At 39.2% G+C, this 20,360-nt stretch overlaps 1 protein-coding gene across 5 annotated transcripts in view; it reads right to left on the bottom strand.

Annotated features, from left to right (window-relative positions):
* IWS1 (interacts with SUPT6H, CTD assembly factor 1) overlaps positions 1–20,350 on the bottom strand; it is a 50,887-nt gene extending 30,537 nt beyond the window's left edge. For 2 of the 5 annotated variants that reach the window (XR_006206746.1, XM_042954096.1), the window contains exons 1-4: positions 20,072–20,349; positions 17,906–18,021; positions 1,965–3,114; positions 362–554 (exon numbers count right to left, since the gene is read on the bottom strand). Coding sequence is in view for 3 of the 5 variants with exons in the window: in XM_042954096.1 (XP_042810030.1) it covers positions 362–554; positions 1,965–3,114; positions 17,906–18,021; positions 20,072–20,105 (1,493 nt within the window). In the remaining 2 variants the exon portion in view is untranslated. Of the gene's footprint in view, positions 1–361; positions 555–1,964; positions 3,115–17,905; positions 18,022–20,071 lie in introns of all 5 variants that reach the window. The other 3 variants (XR_006206747.1, XM_042954097.1, XM_042954095.1) reach the window with 3 other exon arrangements.
* Positions 20,351–20,360: the final 10 nt, after the last annotated feature.

The raw sequence follows: 20,360 nt of genomic DNA, 5'->3' as shown, positions 1-20,360 counted from the left end.
TTGATCTCTCCAGAAAGTTCATCCCTTTACAGTCAGTCCCCTACATGAACATCTTAAAGCCAACCACCATTCTGATTGCCGTCATCACAGATTAATTTTGCCTGCTCTTGAACTTCACATAAGTGGAATCAGACATGTCCTCTTTTTCTTTCACTTAATATTCTGAGATTCATCTATGTTATAGTACATAACAATAGTTCAGGAACTGAAATCCTGAATCCCCCAAAATCATGCAATCGGGCAGGATATACTGAATCACCTCCCAATAAAATTTTAATACAAGTTTAAAAAACTTAAAAGACAAACCCCTCTCTACCACCTCATATGTACCCTTGAAAACTCACGTTATGCTGTCACTTACTCTTCTTCGTTCCCCGACTCACTATCACTCCCAAACAGATCCTTCTCTTCGTTCTTCTTATCAGACAATTCTTCTTTTCCTGCTTCTTCTTCACTGTCAGAAGCTAGAGTCTTCTCTCTCTTGCCTGGTTTATCTGATACAACATCACTGTCAGAGTCATCTGCATCAGAGACAACCCGACTCTTCTTCGCTGCTGTGAAAAAAAAGTTCAAAATATCCTTAATCTTACTTGTCACGATCATGGTATTACTAAGAATAACAGGTGCTTTTAAAATGGCAGTACTCAGCAAAAATCAAAGGGCTCCTAACACACAGCTTAGAATAATAATTAAAAAGAAAAATAACTAGGGGCACCTGGCTGGCTCAGTCAGAGGAGCAAGAGACTCTTGACCCGAGTCATGAGCTGGAGCCCCATGCTGGGTGCAGAAACTAAATAAATACATTATTTAAAAAGAACGGTACTAAAAGGTTCAGAGACATATTACAATTATCTGTTATTGTTTAGGAAAAAGGGGCCAGAAGATGAAGAACGAAATTGTCAACATAAAAGTGGGCATCAATAGGCACCTTTCCTTTGGGGGAACAGAAAAACTGAAGACTGCAATGATATGCAGAATTAGAGTCCCTTCTATTTTGCTGAGTATTAGCAGCACTGAAAAGGTTTAGATATTCTTTTATGGAATCCCCTTACTTCCTGATCATCACTGGTCGGTTTGGAATTTCTCATCTCCCCCAGTAAACTAGCTGGCACATGTGTGAGGCTCTTTTTCCTTCTCCTATAACTGCCAGGTTATAATGAAATATGTCTTCTCCCCACTCAAAAGTAAGTTTCATAAAAAAGTAATCAAGGGGTGCCCGGGTGGCTCAGTCGTTAAGTGTCTGACTCTTGATTTCGGCTCAGGTCATGATTTCACAGGTCATGATTTCTCACTCGTGAGGTCGAGTCCTACATCAGGCTCTGCGCTGACAGTGCGGAGCCTGCTTTGGATTCTCTCCCTCCCTTTCTCTCTGCCCCTCCCCTGCTCATGCTCTCTTAAAATAAATAAACATTAAAAAAAAGTAATGAAGTGAAAACTATTATCCATGAAAATAGGGGCCCAGCTAGCAAAGACTGGAAAGAGACACAGAGTCTCTAAATACAGTCCCTCACAAACTTCCTTGTATTTGGCAACTATCTGACGATGTTTAACAAGACAGGTACCCATGGGAGCTCAGTCACTATCCACATGGTATCTAACGGATTAACTGTCAGATCCACAGCCAAGTCTGCATCCAGCTGGGTTTGCACATAAACAGATTTCTTTGAAATATTACTCTTCCCCACAGAAAACTATCTTTCATATTCCCATTGAAACTCCATTAGTTTACTGTTTTGAACCAGTAAGACCTTAACCAATGCTCCTAAACAACTCAAAGCCAATTTAATACTAAGATCGGCCCCTGAAAACCAAGCAAAACTAGTGTCTTAGTGATATTTTAGAATATCAAGTTGAATGAGATAGTAGAGATCTAACATTTCAGAAACACACAGAGCTTCACAGTCACAAGCTCAGACAAGAATGAAAACTATGCACAAACAGTTCAAAAAAGGAAGCATCCTTACATGCTTTCTCTTCATCTTCACTGTCAGAAAGCACAGCAGCTTTTCGCTTTGCTACTTTCTCCTCTTCCCCGACTTTTTCTTCATCTTCGTCACTGTCAATTTTTGGCCTTTTGGGTTCCTCCTCCTCACTGTCTGAACTCTGGATCCTTTTTCTGTCTATATGGCTATCTGAACGAAATGAGTCATTCTGCATTTCTGCATCCTCTCCCTTGTTCTCCCCATCGCTGTCCTCGTCCGATTCTGGCTTCTGTTTGTGCCTGGAGGCATCCTCAGTTTCGGAATCACTGGCGGGTCCCTTCTGAGGCTCCTCGCTCTCAGAGTCACTGACTCGGGGCTTGGGAAGCTCCTCGTTTTCTGAATCACTGGCCTGGTTCCTTGGGGGGTCCTCACTTTCTGAGTCACTGACACGGGGTTTGGGGAGCTCCTCATTTTCTGAGTCGCTGGCTTGGTGCCGTGGGGGTCCCTCACTTTCCGAGTCACTGACACGGGGTTTGGGAAGCTCCTCATTTTCTGAGTCGCTGGCTTGGTGCCGTGGTGGGTCCTCACTTTCTGAGTCACTGACACGGGGTTTGGGAAGCTCCTCATTTTCCGAGTCACTGGCCTGAGTCCTCTGAGGCTCCTCACTCTCTGAGTCACTGACCCGAGGCTTAGGAAGCTCCTCACTTTCCGAATCACTAATTCTAGGCTTGGGAAGCTCCTCGTTTTCGGAATCACTGGCCTGGTGCTGTGGGGGCTCTTCACTCTCGGAGTCACTGATTTGAGGTTTTAGAACATCCTCTGTTTCAGAGTCACTAGCAGGACTTTTGGGGAGCTCTTCCATCTCTGAATCACTGGCAGGATGCTTTCTAACATCTTCATTTTCTGAATCAGTTGCATGCCCATTAAGAAGGTCCTCATTTTCCGAATCACTGACAGGTAGCTTCCTGGTCTCCTCACTCTCAGAGTCACTCGCACGCTGATGAGTGTCCTCATTTTCAGAATCACTTGCAACAGGCTCTGCATGCTCCTCAGATTCAGAGTCACTGTCCTTTTGCCTTTGAAGCTCCTCACTTTCAGAGTCACTGGCATTAAGGTTTGAGGGGTCATCATTCTCAGAATCCGTCACATGATGTCTTTTGTTGAGGCCATCCTCTCGATCACTAGGTTCATTCTAAAATGTCAAGGGCGAAAAAATTAGTAAAGTGCAAGAAAAACGTTTAGTAGAGAAATGTTAAAATTTCTCAACATTTTTTCAAATACAGGAATATGCACACGTCAAAAAAAATTCTTGTTCCACACCTATATAGAAACACCCCACTTTAAAGAACACCATCTACCTGTGAAATGGCTAACATGGTTTAGATCCCATAATGGGAAAAGATAACCAGTTTTCAGCAAAACAAACGTGTAAAGCATGCCACCAGATTACTATACAGGAGGCTTATATCTTGAAAAGCTAGCCCCCCCCCCCCCAAAAAGCCTGACTTTTCCACATAATTCTAGCTCCTAAAAATGTATTTTTCACAGAAATACAAGCAAACATGTACCCAACTTTTTTTTTTTTTTTTTTAAATATTTAATACTAAGAGAGAGAGAAAGGGGTGGGGGGAGGGAGAGAGGGAAGGGGTGAGTAGCAGAGAGAGGGAGACACAGAACCTTGAAGCAGGCTCCAGGCTCCGAGCTGTCAGCACAGAGACCAATGCAGGGCTCGGACCCACAAGCCATGAGATCAGACCTGAACTGAAGTCAGACGCTTAACCAACTGAGCCACCCAGGCGCCCCTACATGTACCCAAGTTCTTCTTAAACATTCTTGGGTTCTATAAAGTTAAAATTATTTTAAGAAAAAAAACTATGAAACTTTAAGGGCGAAATGATATGCAGGGCATACTCTCCCAGGAGAATCTGAACAAACAAGGAGAGGGGTAGTTAGTTCACACCGACTAAGCACCTAGTAAAAGCCCAACTCCCAGGCGGCTCTCTCCTGCTAGTTCATTTACTCCTCACAACAGTACTTTTCACAATAACAAAACTGAGGCTTGGAGCAGCCTGGGTCATACACCTAGTAATCCTGGTACAAAAGTTTAAGTTTTAGGAAAAATGTGATATAACTATAGCAACATAATGTTAAGAGAAATAATCTGAGAACAGAGAGTATGAACTTGATATATGTATATTAGAACTACATTTTTCCAAATGTAAAGAACAAGATATAAAATTATATATACACCAAAATACTAGTAACTGGGATCTGGGAGATTTTTTCTCATCTAGTATTTGAACTTTCCATAACATGGTGATTAATATTCTGTTTTAAAAAGTGAAAGTGTTTCTGTGACTTTTCCCCATTAAAAATGTTCTGAGCCAAATATTTCTCTTTAGAATATATGACTTGACATTACCTGAAATTACCAGAGATGAGTTTTCAAGGAGCAAAGAATTTTTAATAATGTTTATGCCCACCAGCATGCTATGAAATAATTCAGTGACAAGATAAATGGCAAGAAAAAGTCTTCATAAAACTTGTCCTTTAACTTGCCTCCAGCTCATTTAAAGTATGCTGTGATAGACTACAAAACATTATACAACAAGCTTTGAAGCCTAAGTTTGAGGGGTTTTTTTCTGTCCATATTTTAGGACCATCTCGACAGCACAGCATTCCAAATAAAGAATAATTGCTAAACATATTTATTCAAATAAAACATGTGCAGGAAACTTTCTAAAATCCTAAACTTTTCAAGTTTCCTACAGGCACTTTTATTTAGCACTGGGCATTCAGCACAGCACTGGATTCCTTCCCAGCCATATATCCTATTATCCCATTAAAATAGGTGTTTACAAAATGTGATATAAGGACAGGAAAAGTAACACAGACTCTTGCACTACAGTACAATACTCCATATATTGCTAAAAGTCTACTTGAAAAACTATCTTAATGGTCTTTAACTATGAAAATATAATTTAGAATGTAAGTCCTAAGAAGGCAGGCATTTTTGGCCTGTTTTCTTCATTGAGGTATCTTCAGAGCACAGAATGGATTCTGGTATATATACACCAAGTGGGAATACATCTGACCCTTGAACAACATGGGAGAGGAATGTCAGAGGTGCTGACCACCCCCCCCACAGTTGAAATTTGTAACTACTGACTTCCCAAAACTTAACTAATTAGCCTACTGCTGCCTAGAAGCCTTACTCATAACTTAAACTGTCAATTACCACATATTTTTAGTATGTTATATATTTTGTATACTATTTCTTAAAATAAAGTAAGCTAGAGAAAAGTGCTATTAAAGAAAATCGTTAAGGGGGAGCTTGGGTGGCTCAGTCAGTTAAGCATCTGACTCTTGATCTCAGTCAGCTTGGGCCTTGATCTCAGGATCGTAGTTCAAACCCCACAGTGGGCTCCGCACTAGGTGTGAAGCTTACTTAAAAAAAATAATACTAAAAACTAAAAAACTAAAAAAAAAGAAAATCATAAGGAAGAAAAAATACATTTAAGCACTGTATTTATTAAAAACAAAAACATAGGGGTGCCTGGGTAGCTCAGTCAGTTAAGTGTCCGACTTCAGCTGGGGTCATGATCTCGCAGTTTGAGAGTCCGAGTCCAACATCGGGCTCTGTGCTGACAGCTGGAATCTGGAGCCTGCTTCAGACTCTGTCTCCCTCTCTCTCCACCCCTCCCATGCTCATGCTCTATCTTTGTCTCTCAATAATAAATAAATGTTAAAAAAAAAAAATTAAAAAAAAAAGTAACAAAACACATATAGGGGTCCCTGGGTGACTTAGTCCGTTGAGCATCTGACTTCAGCTCAGGTCATGATCTCATGGTCCATGAGTTCAAGCCCCACAATGGGCTCTATGTTGACAGCTCAGAGCCTGGAGTCTGCTTCAGATTCTGTGTCTCCCTCTCTCTGCTCCCCGCCCCCCCTCAACTAGTGCCTCTGTCTGTGTCTCTCTCTCTAAGGTAAATAAACATTAAAAAAAATGTTAAACACACATACACCCAAGTGGTGCCACGCACTTTAAACCCATGTTGTCCAAGGGCCAACTATAATTTAAAGTGAGGAATAATTAACTATGTGCAAGGTGCTAGGAGTCAAGGATGAACATGTCTCAGTGCCTGAAGCTGCTTTCTATGAACCAGCCAAATGTATCATAACAACATAAAGTAGTATGTGCTGTCATGAAGGTATGCACAATATTGTGAAAGCCTACAGGAAGTGATCTATAGGAGACTGGGCTTTAGTAAGTATGCAGACAACAAGTATTTGCAACTAGTTTGTAATGACAGAGTTAAAAAAAAAAATTAACGAGATTATTGAGGAGGGAAAGCGAGACATACAGGCACCAGAAGAGGCGACTAAAGCAGGAGGCAAAGGGAAAACTATAACCGGCTTTCGAAATGCTTCCCATGACATACCTATGACAGAATTCTAACAGTTTGTGTGTGACTCAATTTATTTTCGCTGTAAGCAACAGAAACCATCTCTGGCTTATCTTCAGAAAAAAACAAAAGAACAATATTCCCAGAATGTAAGTGCAACTGACTAAAGACTCAGAAAGGGTAGGAACCAAGGCAGCTCAGAGAGCTTAGAAAAGGGAAGTTGAGGACTTTTCTGCTAGAGCACAATCAATATCATGATTCACTCTAACCATGCCAAACTTCTGGGCTCTAAATTTTAACCTCCCAGGACAGATGATCCAATTGGCCATGGCAACATCAGATGTTGTGACTCAGTGTTCACTGGGTTACAGCCACAGCAGGGACACAGTATTGGGAGCCGATGCCAGAGAGGGAAGAGATACCATGAACTGGACAGTCATCCTCAAACTTACCTGCTGCACTCTACCCTGGATTTCTAGACACACGGTGTATACATTCTAAAACAAGCAACCATGACAAGGACATTACATACATTAAGGATTGTGAAACATGAATTCTCATCAATTTTTGAGGAGTTTCATAAAAACTGGGTGTCTATTCATTATATGTAACATGGTGAAGACAAAAAAGTGAGAAATTACTGCAGTAAGAAAGTGCTAGTCGACAGACTCAAGTTAGAGAATTCACTTAGGCAATGACATCACAGGATTTAGGAAAAGAATCCATTAGAGATGATGCAATTATGCTTAAAAGTCATCAAGACCATATTCAATATTTTTAGACTGGTTTCAACAATTAGTTTAAGTTGCAAACTTCAAAAACCCAAAATACAGTTCTTTAAAAGTCAGGTATGAATATAACAAATCAATAGTAGAAATTGCCATTTAAATGCCATGTTCTTAATAATTTAAAAAATTCCCTAATTGCTAATTGCCAGGGAAATTGACCACTCTGAGGTTTCTCAGAAGCTTTACAAACGTCTATAATACCTCATACCTCCTGCTTACAATCGTTCACACTGTAGATCCAAATAATTACCCGTAATGAATGATGTGGTTGTTTGTCTCAGCATACAAATAGTAACCACACTCCTTAGGGACCGAGGCCACAATACTCCAATACACGTGCAGAGAGATGGTTAACGTTTTAAAATTACAAAGTAAATGATAAAACTGTCATAAAGCGAAATATCAATTTGTAAATTTCAAAGTATGTAAACGTTAAATAGAAATCCTTGTAAAGAACCAAACTGAGGATACTTGTTTCTTTCTTATCCATTGGAAGAGTCAAACAAAACTGTTGAACATGCATACTAAACTACCAATATAAATTGGTAAAACATTCCAACACCAAGTCACACAGTAAAATATCATGAGGAAATTTCTACAGATTTTCAAAACCATGTTTCACTGGCTCTTAGTTCCAGAAGATACATCTGAAGTCCCCATCTTGGGAGTTTGTCAATACATATCATCTTTATTAGTGTATGAAAGAAACTAAGAAATCCGGCAACAAAATTACACAATGCTGTTAATCCAGTGTAGCTCCTGGAGTGCTGCAAGGCTTTGACTTTGAGAAAACTCCAATTTTACAGCTAGCATTATAATAAAATGTAACTATATACCAGTGTCCTTTGTCTGTCAAAAGATGGTTGACCTTAGAATCAGATAATCAACAAAAGCACTCCTCATGACAAGTGGAAAAAGCAAATTGTACACAAAGCTTAAAAGTTCATAATGATGAAGCAAACTCCTACTCCTGCCTTCCTCCCCAGGCTCACTTCTGCCCTCTCTCCAACATCAACCAACTGCACCAGCAGTTCCCAAACTTTAGTGTACATAAGAATCATTTGGGGAGCTTTGGTGAAAAACATACAGATTTTTGTGCTTCTCACTTCCAGATATTAATCCAGTAAGTCTGAAGAAGAGGTCAAAGAATCTGCATTTTGACATCTAATCCCAGTGATTGTAAATGCATGTTAAAATTCTACTGCAGGCACATGGAACTACTAACTTCACTACTGCTACCTTCATGTCTTTACAAATACTGTTCCTCTTGCCTCGAATATTTCTCTCCCACCTTGTCCTTATGATACCTCAAAACCAGGCAAAAACAGCCTCTTCCTGAAGCCTCTCTAGACAGAATGGGCTGTGTGCCATGTAACGAAACAGTTAAGAACACAGACTCCAGATTCAGAAAGATCTGGGGTCCAAACCCTAGCTCGTCCATTTTCTACTCCGTCCTCTAGGGAATTTTCTTAACTTCTCAAAGCCTCAGTGTTCTCAATCTGATGGAGTTAAGGATGGTATCTATACTAAGAGAGCTGTTTTGAGGATCAAAAGTATGAAAAGTGGTTAGCACAGTGCCTCTAAACTCTTGATAAATGCTACTAGCCATTCATATCAAAATACCTGATTATTTAATTACAAAATATTCACCCTTCAAGACTCAGCCCAAACAGATCATCTGAAGTGGCTGAGCTACTTAGCCATTCTTTCCTTCATACCCCCATAGCATCTTCTACCTTTACATCAACGAAAGGTGATGTTTACACAATTATCTTTATAACACACTGACCTTAAGATCGGAGACCCATTTAAAAAAAAAACTCTTACTTTCAGTATACACAAGACACTCACACTCACCAAAATGAAACAGAAACCCCATAAAATAATGCTTAACAGGAAAGAACCAACACAAAATTTGTTTCTCCTTAGCTTGGTAGACTAAATGACAAAGCCTGAAACCTGACACAAAGAAAGGAAAGGAAAGTATAGATGGAATCTAAAGAACTGGTAAGAAACAGGGTAAACAAGTACAGCAATGGCCAAAAAGAATCTTCTAGCTGCTCTGATGTACTCCCTATAGGAATGCTTTTCTCATATTAGCACAACTTCTCTGTGGAAGGATCCAAACAATAGCATTCGGCCATCTTTACTCAATTCAACATGAGACTTGGCTAATGTGGCTGTCCCCCAACTTCAACGGTAGATGGATATGGGCCCACTATGGTTTGCCTACAGTTAGAAAGCAATGAGAAGCTAGGCTCCATTTCCAAAATTCTTCAATAGTCCCACATTCTATTTCTGTGTGTGAGACCCTCTTCTACCTTTCTACACAGATGAAATCTGTAGGTTGCTGGATATTAAAATACACATTTCCTTCAATGTACTTTTCATGGAACAGAAACCAGCTGACTACAAGCCACAAAGCTAATTTCATGTTGTCCAAGAGAATATTCAAGTAAAACAACAAAAATGAGAACTAGCAACTAGTTATAACTAGGTCACATTTGTACTCATATTTCTTTATTAAAAAATTGTGATTTTGGTGTTAACTATTCAAAGAGATTTTTTTTTTAGTTTTTTTTTTTTAACGTTTATTTATTTTTGAGACAGAGAGAGACAGAGCATGAACGGGGGAGGGTCAGAGAGAGGGAGACACAGAATCTGAAACAGGCTCCAGGCTCTGAGCTGTCAGCACAGAGCCCGACGCGGGGCTCGAACTCACGGACCGCGAGATCCTGACCTGAGCCGAAGTCGGCTGCTCAACCAACTGAGCCACCCAGATTTTTTTTTTTTAACTTTCCCCTTTCTGCTATCTGCTAGAGCACAAAAGGTGGGTGACGATTCTGAGTTTTCAAAGTGCTCTACAAAGAACAAATATTCTTGATGAAAATTCCACTGATGCTTACATTCCTCTTAGGAACCTAGTCAAAAAAGATGTTAGTAAGTCATAACTGAATTCTATCAAACACTTAAATAGGAATACATACCAATCCTTCTCAAACTCCTCTAAAAAGGAAAAGAGGAAGTTGAGGGAACACTTCCAAACTCATTTTAAGAGGCTAGCATTACCCTGATACCAAAACCAGACAAAGATACTACAAGAAAAGAAAATTACTGGCCAATATTCCTGATGAACACAGGTGCAAAGATCCTTAACAAAACACGAGTAAACCAAATTCAACAGTACACCATGACCAAATGGTTATTTATTCCAGACATGCAAGGATAGTTCAACAAATCAATCAACACACTACACCATGTTAACAAAATGAAGGCTAAAAATCATATGGCCATATCAGTAGTTGCAGAAAAACTATTTGACAAAATCCAACATCCACTTATGATAAAAACTCTCAACAAACTGGTAAAGAGGGAACATATCTCAACATAATAAAGGTCATATATGACAGGCTCACAGATGACATCCTACTCAATGAGAAAAGCTGAAAGCATTTTTTCTAAGATCAGGAACAGGACAAGAATGCTCATTCTCGACACTGTTATTCCAAAGTGGTAAAAGTCCTAGCCCCAGTAATTAGGCAAGAAAAAGAAATAAAAGCATCCAAATCAGAAACGAAGAAGCAAAACTGCCATCATTTGCAGATAACATATACAGAAGACCACCAAAAAACTTAGAACTAGTCAACGATTTTAGTGAAGCTGCAGGATACAAAATCAATATACAAAATCTGGTGCATGTCTGTACGCTAACAACAAAACCTCAAAAGGAGAAATAAAAAATAATCTCATTAATAATACATCAAAATGAATAAAATACCCAGGAATAAATTTAACCCAAGACATGAAAGACCCAAACACTGACTACCATTAGACACTGATGAAAGAAACTGAAGACAAAAATGGAAAGATTTGTGCTCATGAATTTGAAAAGTTAATAGTGTTAAAATGCTCATAGTACCCAAAGCAATCTACAGACTCAATGCAATCTCTGTCAAAATTGCAATGGCATTTTTCACAGAAATACAACAAACAATCCTAAAATTTATATGGAACAAAAGAATAGCCAAACAGGCAAAACAATCTTGAGAAAAAACAAGGCAGGAGGTGTCACCCTCCCTGACTTCAATCTGTATTACAAAGCTACAATAATCCAAACAGTATGGTTTTGGCATAAAAACAGATACACAGATCAGCAGAACAGAAAAGAGAGCCCAACAATAAATCCACAAATACATGGTCAATTAATTTATGACAAAGACACCAAGAATACCCAATAAATGACAGTCTCTTTAATAAACGGTACTGGAAGGGGCCCCGGGGTGGCTCAGTTGGTTAAGTGTCCAACTCTTGATTTCGGCTCAGGTCATGATCTCATGGTTCAGTTCATGAGATCGAGCCCTACATCGGGCTCTGTGCTGACAGTTTGGAGCCTGTTTGGTATTCTTTCTCTCCCCCTCTCTGTGCCCCTCCCCTGCTCACACACACCTCCCCCCTTCCCCGACTCCCAAATAAAGAAATAAACATTTTTTTAAAAATTAAAATAAATGGTGCTGGGAAAACTGGACCCTTATCTTTCACCATACATAAATTTCCATTTAAAATGGATTGAAGACTTAAATTTAAGATTGTACACCATAAAACTCCTAGAAAAAAAATAGAGGATAGGCTCCTTGACATCAGCCTTTGTGATGATTTTTTGGATTTGACACCAAGAGCAGCAATGAACAAGTGGGACTACATCAAACTAAGAAGCTTCTGCATAACAAAAAAAACTATCAACAAAATGAAAAGACAACCTAAGGAACTGAATAAAATACATGCAAAACATATATATATCTGAGAGGTGCCTGGTGTCGACTCTTTATCTTGGGGTCGTTGAGTTCAAGCTACCTGTTGGGTATAGAGCCTACATAAAAAACCACATATCTGATATATACAAAGAACTGACACAACTCAACAGCAAAAAATACCCAATCCAATTAAAAAATAGGCAGAAGAGCTGAATATTTTTCTAAAGAAGACATACAAATGGTCAGCAAGTTCATGAAGAGGAGCTCAATATCACTAATCATCAAGGAAATGTACATCAAAACCACAATGATATATCACCTCACACCTATTACAATGAATGTCATAAAAAGACAAGATATAACAAGTGCTGGCAAGGATGTACATTCTTGGTGGGAACATAAGTTGGTGCAGCCACTATGGGAAACAGTATGGTGGTTCCTCAAAAAATAGACCACATGATCTAGCAACCCCACCTCTGGACATATATCCAAAAGAAATGAAAGAAAAGAAGATACTGAAGAGATACCTGCACTCCTACATTTACTGTTACATTATTCACTAGAGCCAAAATATGGGAAACCATCTAAGTGTCCATTAACAGATAAATGGATACCAGAGCACCTGGTGGCTCAGTGGATTAAACATCCATCCAGACTCTTGATTTTGGCTCAGGTCTTGATATCACAGTTGTGAGACTGAGCCCTGCATTGGGGTCTGTGCTGAGTGTGGAAGATTCTCTTTGCCTCACCTTCTGCCCTCCCCAACTAACTAGTGGCTCTCAAAAAAACAAACAGAAGAACGGATAAAGAAAATATATATATATATATATACATATATACATGTATACATGTATACATATATATACATATATATACATTTATATATATATATATATTATATACGTATGTATATACACACCATGGGATATTCAGCCACAGGAAAGAAGGAAAAACTGCCACTCGTGACAACATAGGTGGCCCTTGAAGGTGTTATGCTAAGTAAAATAAGTTAGAGAAAGATAATCATTGCATGGTATCACTTGTATGTGGAATCTTTAAAAAAAAAAAAAGTCATACTCAGAGAAACAAGGTAGGAAAGTAGTTGTCAAAGGTTCAGGGAGCAAGTGGAATGGGGAGATAAAAGAATACAAACTTTCAGCTATAAGATGAATAAGATCTGGGGATCTAACATGTAACATGGTGACTGTAACTGAGGACTCCATCCTGTAACTGAAATCTGCTATTGTAGAACTTAAATGTACTCACCAAAATAAAGATAAATATGTGAATAACAAATATGTTAAAAAAGACATGACTACAGAAAAAACACAGTAAAATGGCAGACTCCAACTCCCTTAAAAACATTAGATTGTAAACGGATTAAACAAGCCAATCAAAAGATAGAAACTGGATTTAAAAAAAGATCCAACTACATGTTGTCTACAGGAGACACACTGTAGAATCAAAGACAGATTGTACATTCTTCTCAAGTGCACATGAAACATTCTCCAGGACAAACCATACACCAGGCCACGAAACAAACCTCAATGAATATAAAAAGATAGATATTATTATACAGAGTAGCTCTCATACCACAATGCAATCAGAGTAGGAAAAATGGTAGCAATCTGAATTTGAAAATAAAACAATTCCACTTACCAAGAATTAAAGAGAATAACACACTTAGGAATAAATTTTAAAAAGAAACACAACATTTGTACACTGAAAATTACAATGCAGTGTCAAAAGAAACTGAAATTTAAAACACCCTATATTCATGGATCTACATTGTCAAGATGACAACACTACCCAAACCCATCAACTCAATGCAATCCCTAATAGGACCCCAGCTCCCTTCCCTGCAGAAATTGACAAGCTGATTATAAAATACATATGTAATGGAAAGCCTGGGTGGCTCAGTCGGTTAAGTGTCCAACTTCGGCCCAGGTCATGATCTAACAGTTCCGTTGGTTCAAGCCCCACGTTGGGCTCTGTGCTGACAGCTTAGAGCCTGGAGCTTGCTTCAGATTTGGTGTTTCCCTCTCTCTCTCTCTCTCTCAACCCCTCCCCAGCTCGCACTCTGTCTCTGTCTCTCTCTCTCAAAAATAAACATTAATAAAAAAAATTTTTTTAAATAAAATACATATGTAATTGCAAGGGACCCAGAAGAAATAAAACGTTAGAAAAGAACAAAGTAGCATTCACACTCCTTGATTTCAAAACTTACTCAAGGTACTATGGTATTGGTGTAAGTACAGACACAGATATGAACGAATTAGAACTGGAGATCCAGAAATAAACCCTTATATCCACGGCCAACTGATTTTTTTTTTTAATGTTTGAGAGAGAGAGAGAGAGAGAGAGAGAGAGAGCGCGCGCCTGAGTGGAGGTGGGGCAGAGAGAGAGGGAGACACAGAATTGCAAGCAGGCTACAGGCTCCAAGCTGCAAGCACAAGCCCCATATGGGGCTCAAACTCACAAACCACGAGATCATGACCTGAGCCAAAGTCGGACGCTTAACCAACTGAGCCACCCAGGAGCCCCTATAGTCAACTGATTTTTGACAAGGGCACCAAGACCATTCAATGAGGAAAGAAAATTCTCTTCAACAAATAGTGCTGAGACAACTAGACATCCACATGCAAAAGAATGGAACCTGACCCTTATCTCACAGAATATACAAAAATTAACTCAAAATCAACCAAAGATCTGTAAGAGCTAAAGCTATAAAACTCTTAAAACATAGGAGTAAATCTTCATGACCTTGGATTTGGCAAAGAATGTTTAGACATGCCACTAAAAACACAAGCAATACAAGGAAAAAAAACCCATAAATTGAACTTCATTAAAATAAGAAACTTTTGTGTGTGAAAGCACACTAAAGTGAAAAGGTAACTCATGTAATGGGAAAAAATATGTGCATATCAGTCACCTAATAAGGGACTGTATCCATACTATTTAAAGAACTCTTACAGCTCAATAACAAGAAAAATTGCCCAACTAAAAAATGAATGAGGGATCTGAATGGACATTTCTCCAAGAAGATCCACCTACATAGACACTGAACATCATTACTCTTCAGAGAAATGCAAATTAAAACCACAATGAGATAATACTGCATATCCACTAAGATGTCTATTACCAAGGAGTCAAGTAATAACAAGAGTTGGTAAGGATACAGAGAAATCAGAACCTTCATACACTACTGGTGGGAATGTAAAATGGTGCAGCCAACCTGGAAAACAGCTTGAGGGGTTCTTCAACTGAGAATAAAATTACCATATGGCCCAGTAATTCCACTCCTAGGAACATACCCAAGAGAAATAACATATGTCCACACAAAAACTTCTACATAAATGTTTACAGAAGCACTTCACCTAATAGCCAAAAGGTAAAAACTTAAATGTCCACCAACTGACAAATGGATAAACAAATGTGGTTTATCTATATAAGGAATGTTATCACAAAAAGTACCAATACATGCTACAATATATATATATGGATATGCTATATACATATACCCAACATATATGGTTTACAACAAACCTTGAAAATACCATGTTTAATAAAAGAGCCAATCACAAAAGACTGCATATTATATATTTTCATTCATATGAAATGTCCAGAACAGGGAAGAATGGGGGCAGGGAGTGATAAGCAGGTAACAGCTATAGGGTTTCATTTTCAAGTGATAAAAATACTCTAAAATGGACTACGGTGATGGCTGCACTACTGTGAATATACTAAAGACCCTTGAATTGCATATTTTGAACAGGTGAACTGTATGGTATGTAAATTTATCTCAATAAGTGGTTTTTAAAAAAAGACAAGTGATAGTTTTCAAGATCAGAGGATGCAGAAAAAACCAAAATGAACAAAATACCAAGATTTTTAAAATAGGGTATTACTGATTTTTCCTTTATTTTTTTTTAATGTTTGTTTATTTTTCAGAGAGAGAGAGAAAGAGAGGACAAGTGGGAGAGGGGCAGAGAGAAAAGAGAGGGACACAGAATCCAAAGCAGGCTCCAGGCTGAGCTGTCAGTGCAGAGCCTGATGCAGGGCTCAAACCCATGAACCATGAGATCATGACCTGAGCCAAAGTCGGGTGCTTAACCAGCTGAGCCACCCAGGAACCCCCGATTTTTCCTTTTGTCTCAGGATCTTCTTTAAGCTTTAATATAGTTCCCAAATTTTTAACATGCACATTTATTTAGAATCCAGTTGATTACAAAAAAGTAGTTGAAGATGCTTAAAGGTAAGCCTACATTACATTTATAACTAAAGCACGAAGCCATGAGCCAATCTTCTCATGCTAGTTTCCAAAGTGGAAACTTTAATGAGAAGCTACACACTAAATAAACTGTAACAACATTTACATTATCAAGTAATTTCTACGTATCAATCAATACATTATTAGAATTTAGTCTAAATGCATAGGAGCATACAAAAAACTGAGGGGCATCATAACCACTAAAAAACTAAACATAACTAAAAGATAAGCCTTTCTCCCAGTCCATTTAGCCTCTCATCTCGAGTGCCCCCTACTTACCTACCCCGCCCCTCTGGCTCCTTGGTGTTCCTTGAAGACATCAAGCACATTCACACCTTAGGGTCTTTGCCTGGAATGCTGTGTGTATGTATGTATGTATGTATGTATGTATGTATGTATGTGTGTGTGTGTTCCTCTACACAGCCATGTGGATATTCCTTTACCACCCTTCACGCCTTGATCTGAAAGTCACTTTCTTAATAAGGCTTACATGTACCTCCCTATTTAACAACAAAACCTGCCTTCTATTCTGGCACCCTTCACCTTGCTCTAACATTCTTCTTTCTCCACAGCACTTATCATCTCTTAACAAACTGCACATTTTTAAAAAATGAATACTGTTTAAAGTTTTTATTTTGAAAGAGAGAGAGCACACATGCACACACAAGGCGAGGGGCAGAGAGAGAATCCCAAGCAGGCTCTGCACTGTCAGCACGGAGCTTTGACATAGGGCACGATCCCGTGAACCGTGAGATCATGACCTGCGCCAAAATCAAGAGTCAGATTCTTAACCAACTGAGCCAGCCAGGTGCCCCCAAAATGAATACTGTTTAATGTCTTTCTCCCCCTACTGAAAAATAAATCTAAGAAGAGAAGCATTTTGGTGATGATGAGACCTCATTTAGTCCCAGGTAGGTCAAAAGAGCCTGACACATAATGGGTGCTCAATAAATATTTGTTAGATATATAAATACACTAATGACATTATTAAAGGACAGAATCAATAATACAATCTCAAAATTGGACAATTTTCCATTCTTCTGTAATCAAGCAAAATATATGCCAAATGAACTCCTTAAAATAAAAAAAAAAAAAAATTTGGTCATCTTATCATTCCCATGAGTTTCAGTTTGTGTTTAACAAAAACTTATAACAAACTTATTGTAAACTGTCTCAACTTTATTAACATTGTATAGTACAGACTGTATAACCAGGGAAGCAAATTAAATAGTTTTCAAAATATTTATTAGGCCAAATATATTGAAATGCTACATGTAAGATCCAATACTACTCTGTATTATGCAAAAACAGCTTTTTAAATTATATTTGCTTGTCAAATGCATTCTATGCTGGAAAAGTTCAGAATGAGAAAGTCAAATCCCAATAGGTGATGAAAACCCCATTAATTTTCTTTCAACTGGCATCTCTTCAGCTTGTAAATGCTCACTGCCCCCCTAAGACATCATTTTGGGAATGGGGAGGCCTAGTCAAATATCAAAGGCCCTGGCTCATTTTCTGAATCAATATGCACATTTGAAAACTGCCTAATATCTGAAAGGGGACCCAATCAGAAATTATTTCCCTGTGATGTCCTACCAAACCAGACTATCCCTGTTTATTTTTAAAGCAGTTCTCTATTAATTTAAAACCCTTTACTCCCAGGGTCTGAAGCCTATACCACGTGACAGGAGCTCTACAACTCCTAAATAAAACATGACTCACAGAACGCAAGGGAAAAGCCTCCCCAAAGATGTTGTTTAGCCAATACCTCTGAATGACGTTCTACACTTCCAGTGTCTGATCCAGAGTGTTGCTCATTTACATCATCCTCAACGTCTGACCCTGAATCCCGTTCATCCTGTACTGGGGTAGCGCCACCATCATCTGCTTAAAAATAAAACAAAAACCCACTTAAGGTGTAAGATGGAGAACATCTACAACCGAAATGAACACAATGCATCAAGAGTAATGTAAGAGCAAAGGTTACCACTGACGAAGCATAACTAATGAGACTAATGTTGAGAACAAAGCAAAAGTATAATGCTTACATAAACACCATCAGAACGTGTATTGTGACGCATGTGGCAGCAGAAAATACGTCATAGAAGAAACGTGAGGCTGAAGAAACATCACTAAGGACCAAATCAACAACCTCTAAATAACAGTGTGCTCTTTGACTATTTCAACTTTATATTAAAAACTGACTCTATTCTCTCCATAGCCCTTACTTACCACCTTCTAATGTACTACACGACTTACCAAGTTATTTTGTTTAATGTGGGTCTTTCCTCACTTGAATGAAAGGGCCAAAAGAGCAAGGATTTTGGTTCACTGCTGAATCCCTGGAGCCCAGAACACTGCCTGGTACAGTACAGTAAATATTTATTTATGAATGAAGAGCACAAGGAACTCCAGTACAGAAACAGTATAAACTCCTTAAAGTAACGCATACACTGTGCTATTGCAAAATGGTAAAAATGAGTTGCTACCTACCTTTACCCAATACTTTAAAAACAAAGTAAAATTGTATTGTGAGAGGGATTTAGGGCTGTTGGAGAATATGGGAAGACTCGGTTAGAAGTTTAATAAAAATAAACAAAACTTTAAAAATGAAACAGTCAACTACAGGAAAACCAAAAAAGTTGTATAAGAATGAAATCACTATCGTACTAATGAGCTACTCTACTTGGCTAAGGAGTAAAGAATATTTACACAGTCAAATTACAAACAATAATTCTGAAATGTAACGAACAATTATGCTACACTAGTGAGAGTGTGGGGAAGAGGGCACATAAGAGGCTAAAATCCTGTCCTAGCACAATAAGAAATCATTATGGAATACCTAAAAATGATGCAACAAGAAAGAGCACAAGTTAAGAATATGGAGATAAATATTTTTTAAAGTATGAAAAATCAGGTAACTGTTAATTTTTTTCAAGTCTTCTATAGCACTTAGTTCATATACATGTATTACATGTACTTCCTTACTTGAAAAATAATTTAAAAGTAATTTAGAACGAACTGAAAACACCAGGCAAACATTTTAGGCAAAACAGCAGTGCATGCCTGGAAACGCGTTTGTAGTCCTACTACTATTCGCTATCATACGTATGGAATCGAAGCGAACTCGAAACAGAAAAGAGATTATTAACATTTAGATATTCAGGCACTCCTGACAGAGAATACCTAATGGAACTTGGATGCAAAGTGAAAGGAAACATAACGTTCTTCCCCATTAGATAACTGCCTTCCTTATTTGTCTTTCGATCTCCGGTGCCTAGCACAGTGTTAGCAAAGGGGGTGCCCAGTGTTTACCGAATAAACAAGACGAGGAAGGAGATCAAACTTAAGTGAGGACAAAGAGGAAAGATCTCAAGTGAAGTAAAGGCACAAAATCACCAGTGAGTGCCAGTCGTACACGCCTGACCCTAAAATACTTACACAACTCAAACAAAGGTCTTACGTCTTCCTTACTTCGAAACCAATGTTGCAAGCGAGATTAAGCTAGCTCTAATTCCAAGTGAGAAGTCTAGGAAAGATCCCGCACCCCCCAACGAACCGCTCCCTTCAATTCTCGCAAGACGCTCGCAACTCCCGAAAAAAAGAAAAAAAAAAAATCCCCTAACAGGAGAGACCTTCCCTAGGATAGGCACACAGAAGCAGTTTTTGTATGAAAGTAGCTTCCCAGTTTCAGCAAAAACCTTCGCCGATTCAGAAGACGGCTCTCCGTCTAGAATCCCCTCTCCAAGGTTCTAACTTCGGGGTCGCAGCAGACCGACGGGCTCTTTGAGCTTCACCTCACTGTCCTCGGAGGGCTCCGTCGGGGAGGGAACCTCTCCAGGGCCTCCCTCCCCTACCCCACGGGGGTGAGAGATCAAGCCCCGCGGAATAACCACTTCGACCCCCAGCCTTGTCCCCCAAGTCCCTGCCCCACCTGACTGGTCGCCGCTGTAATATTCCGAATCCATGGCAGGCGGGCTCTCGGCGGGGAGTGTCCGCGCCCCGCGCCGCCCCCGTCACCTCCTTCCTGGCGGTGTGAACCCCAATGGCGCGGCCCAGTGCTCAGAGGCTCCCGCTCGACTAGAGGGTTTCGAGGATGAGGAGAATAAAACCGCAGCAGCAGCAGTCGCAAACACTAAAAGCCGCGGCACAAGAGGCCGTACCCGACAGGCCAGCAGGCGTGCGGTTCGGCGATCTACTTCCCAGAAACACCTCTGGGGCCA

The sequence above is a fragment of the Panthera leo genome, chromosome C1, assembly GCF_018350215.1.
Source record: "Panthera leo isolate Ple1 chromosome C1, P.leo_Ple1_pat1.1, whole genome shotgun sequence".
Classification (NCBI taxonomy): Eukaryota; Metazoa; Chordata; class Mammalia; order Carnivora; family Felidae; genus Panthera; species Panthera leo.
The sequence above is the reverse complement of the archived record's forward strand: the minus strand, read 5'-3'. Positions and strand labels throughout refer to the sequence as shown.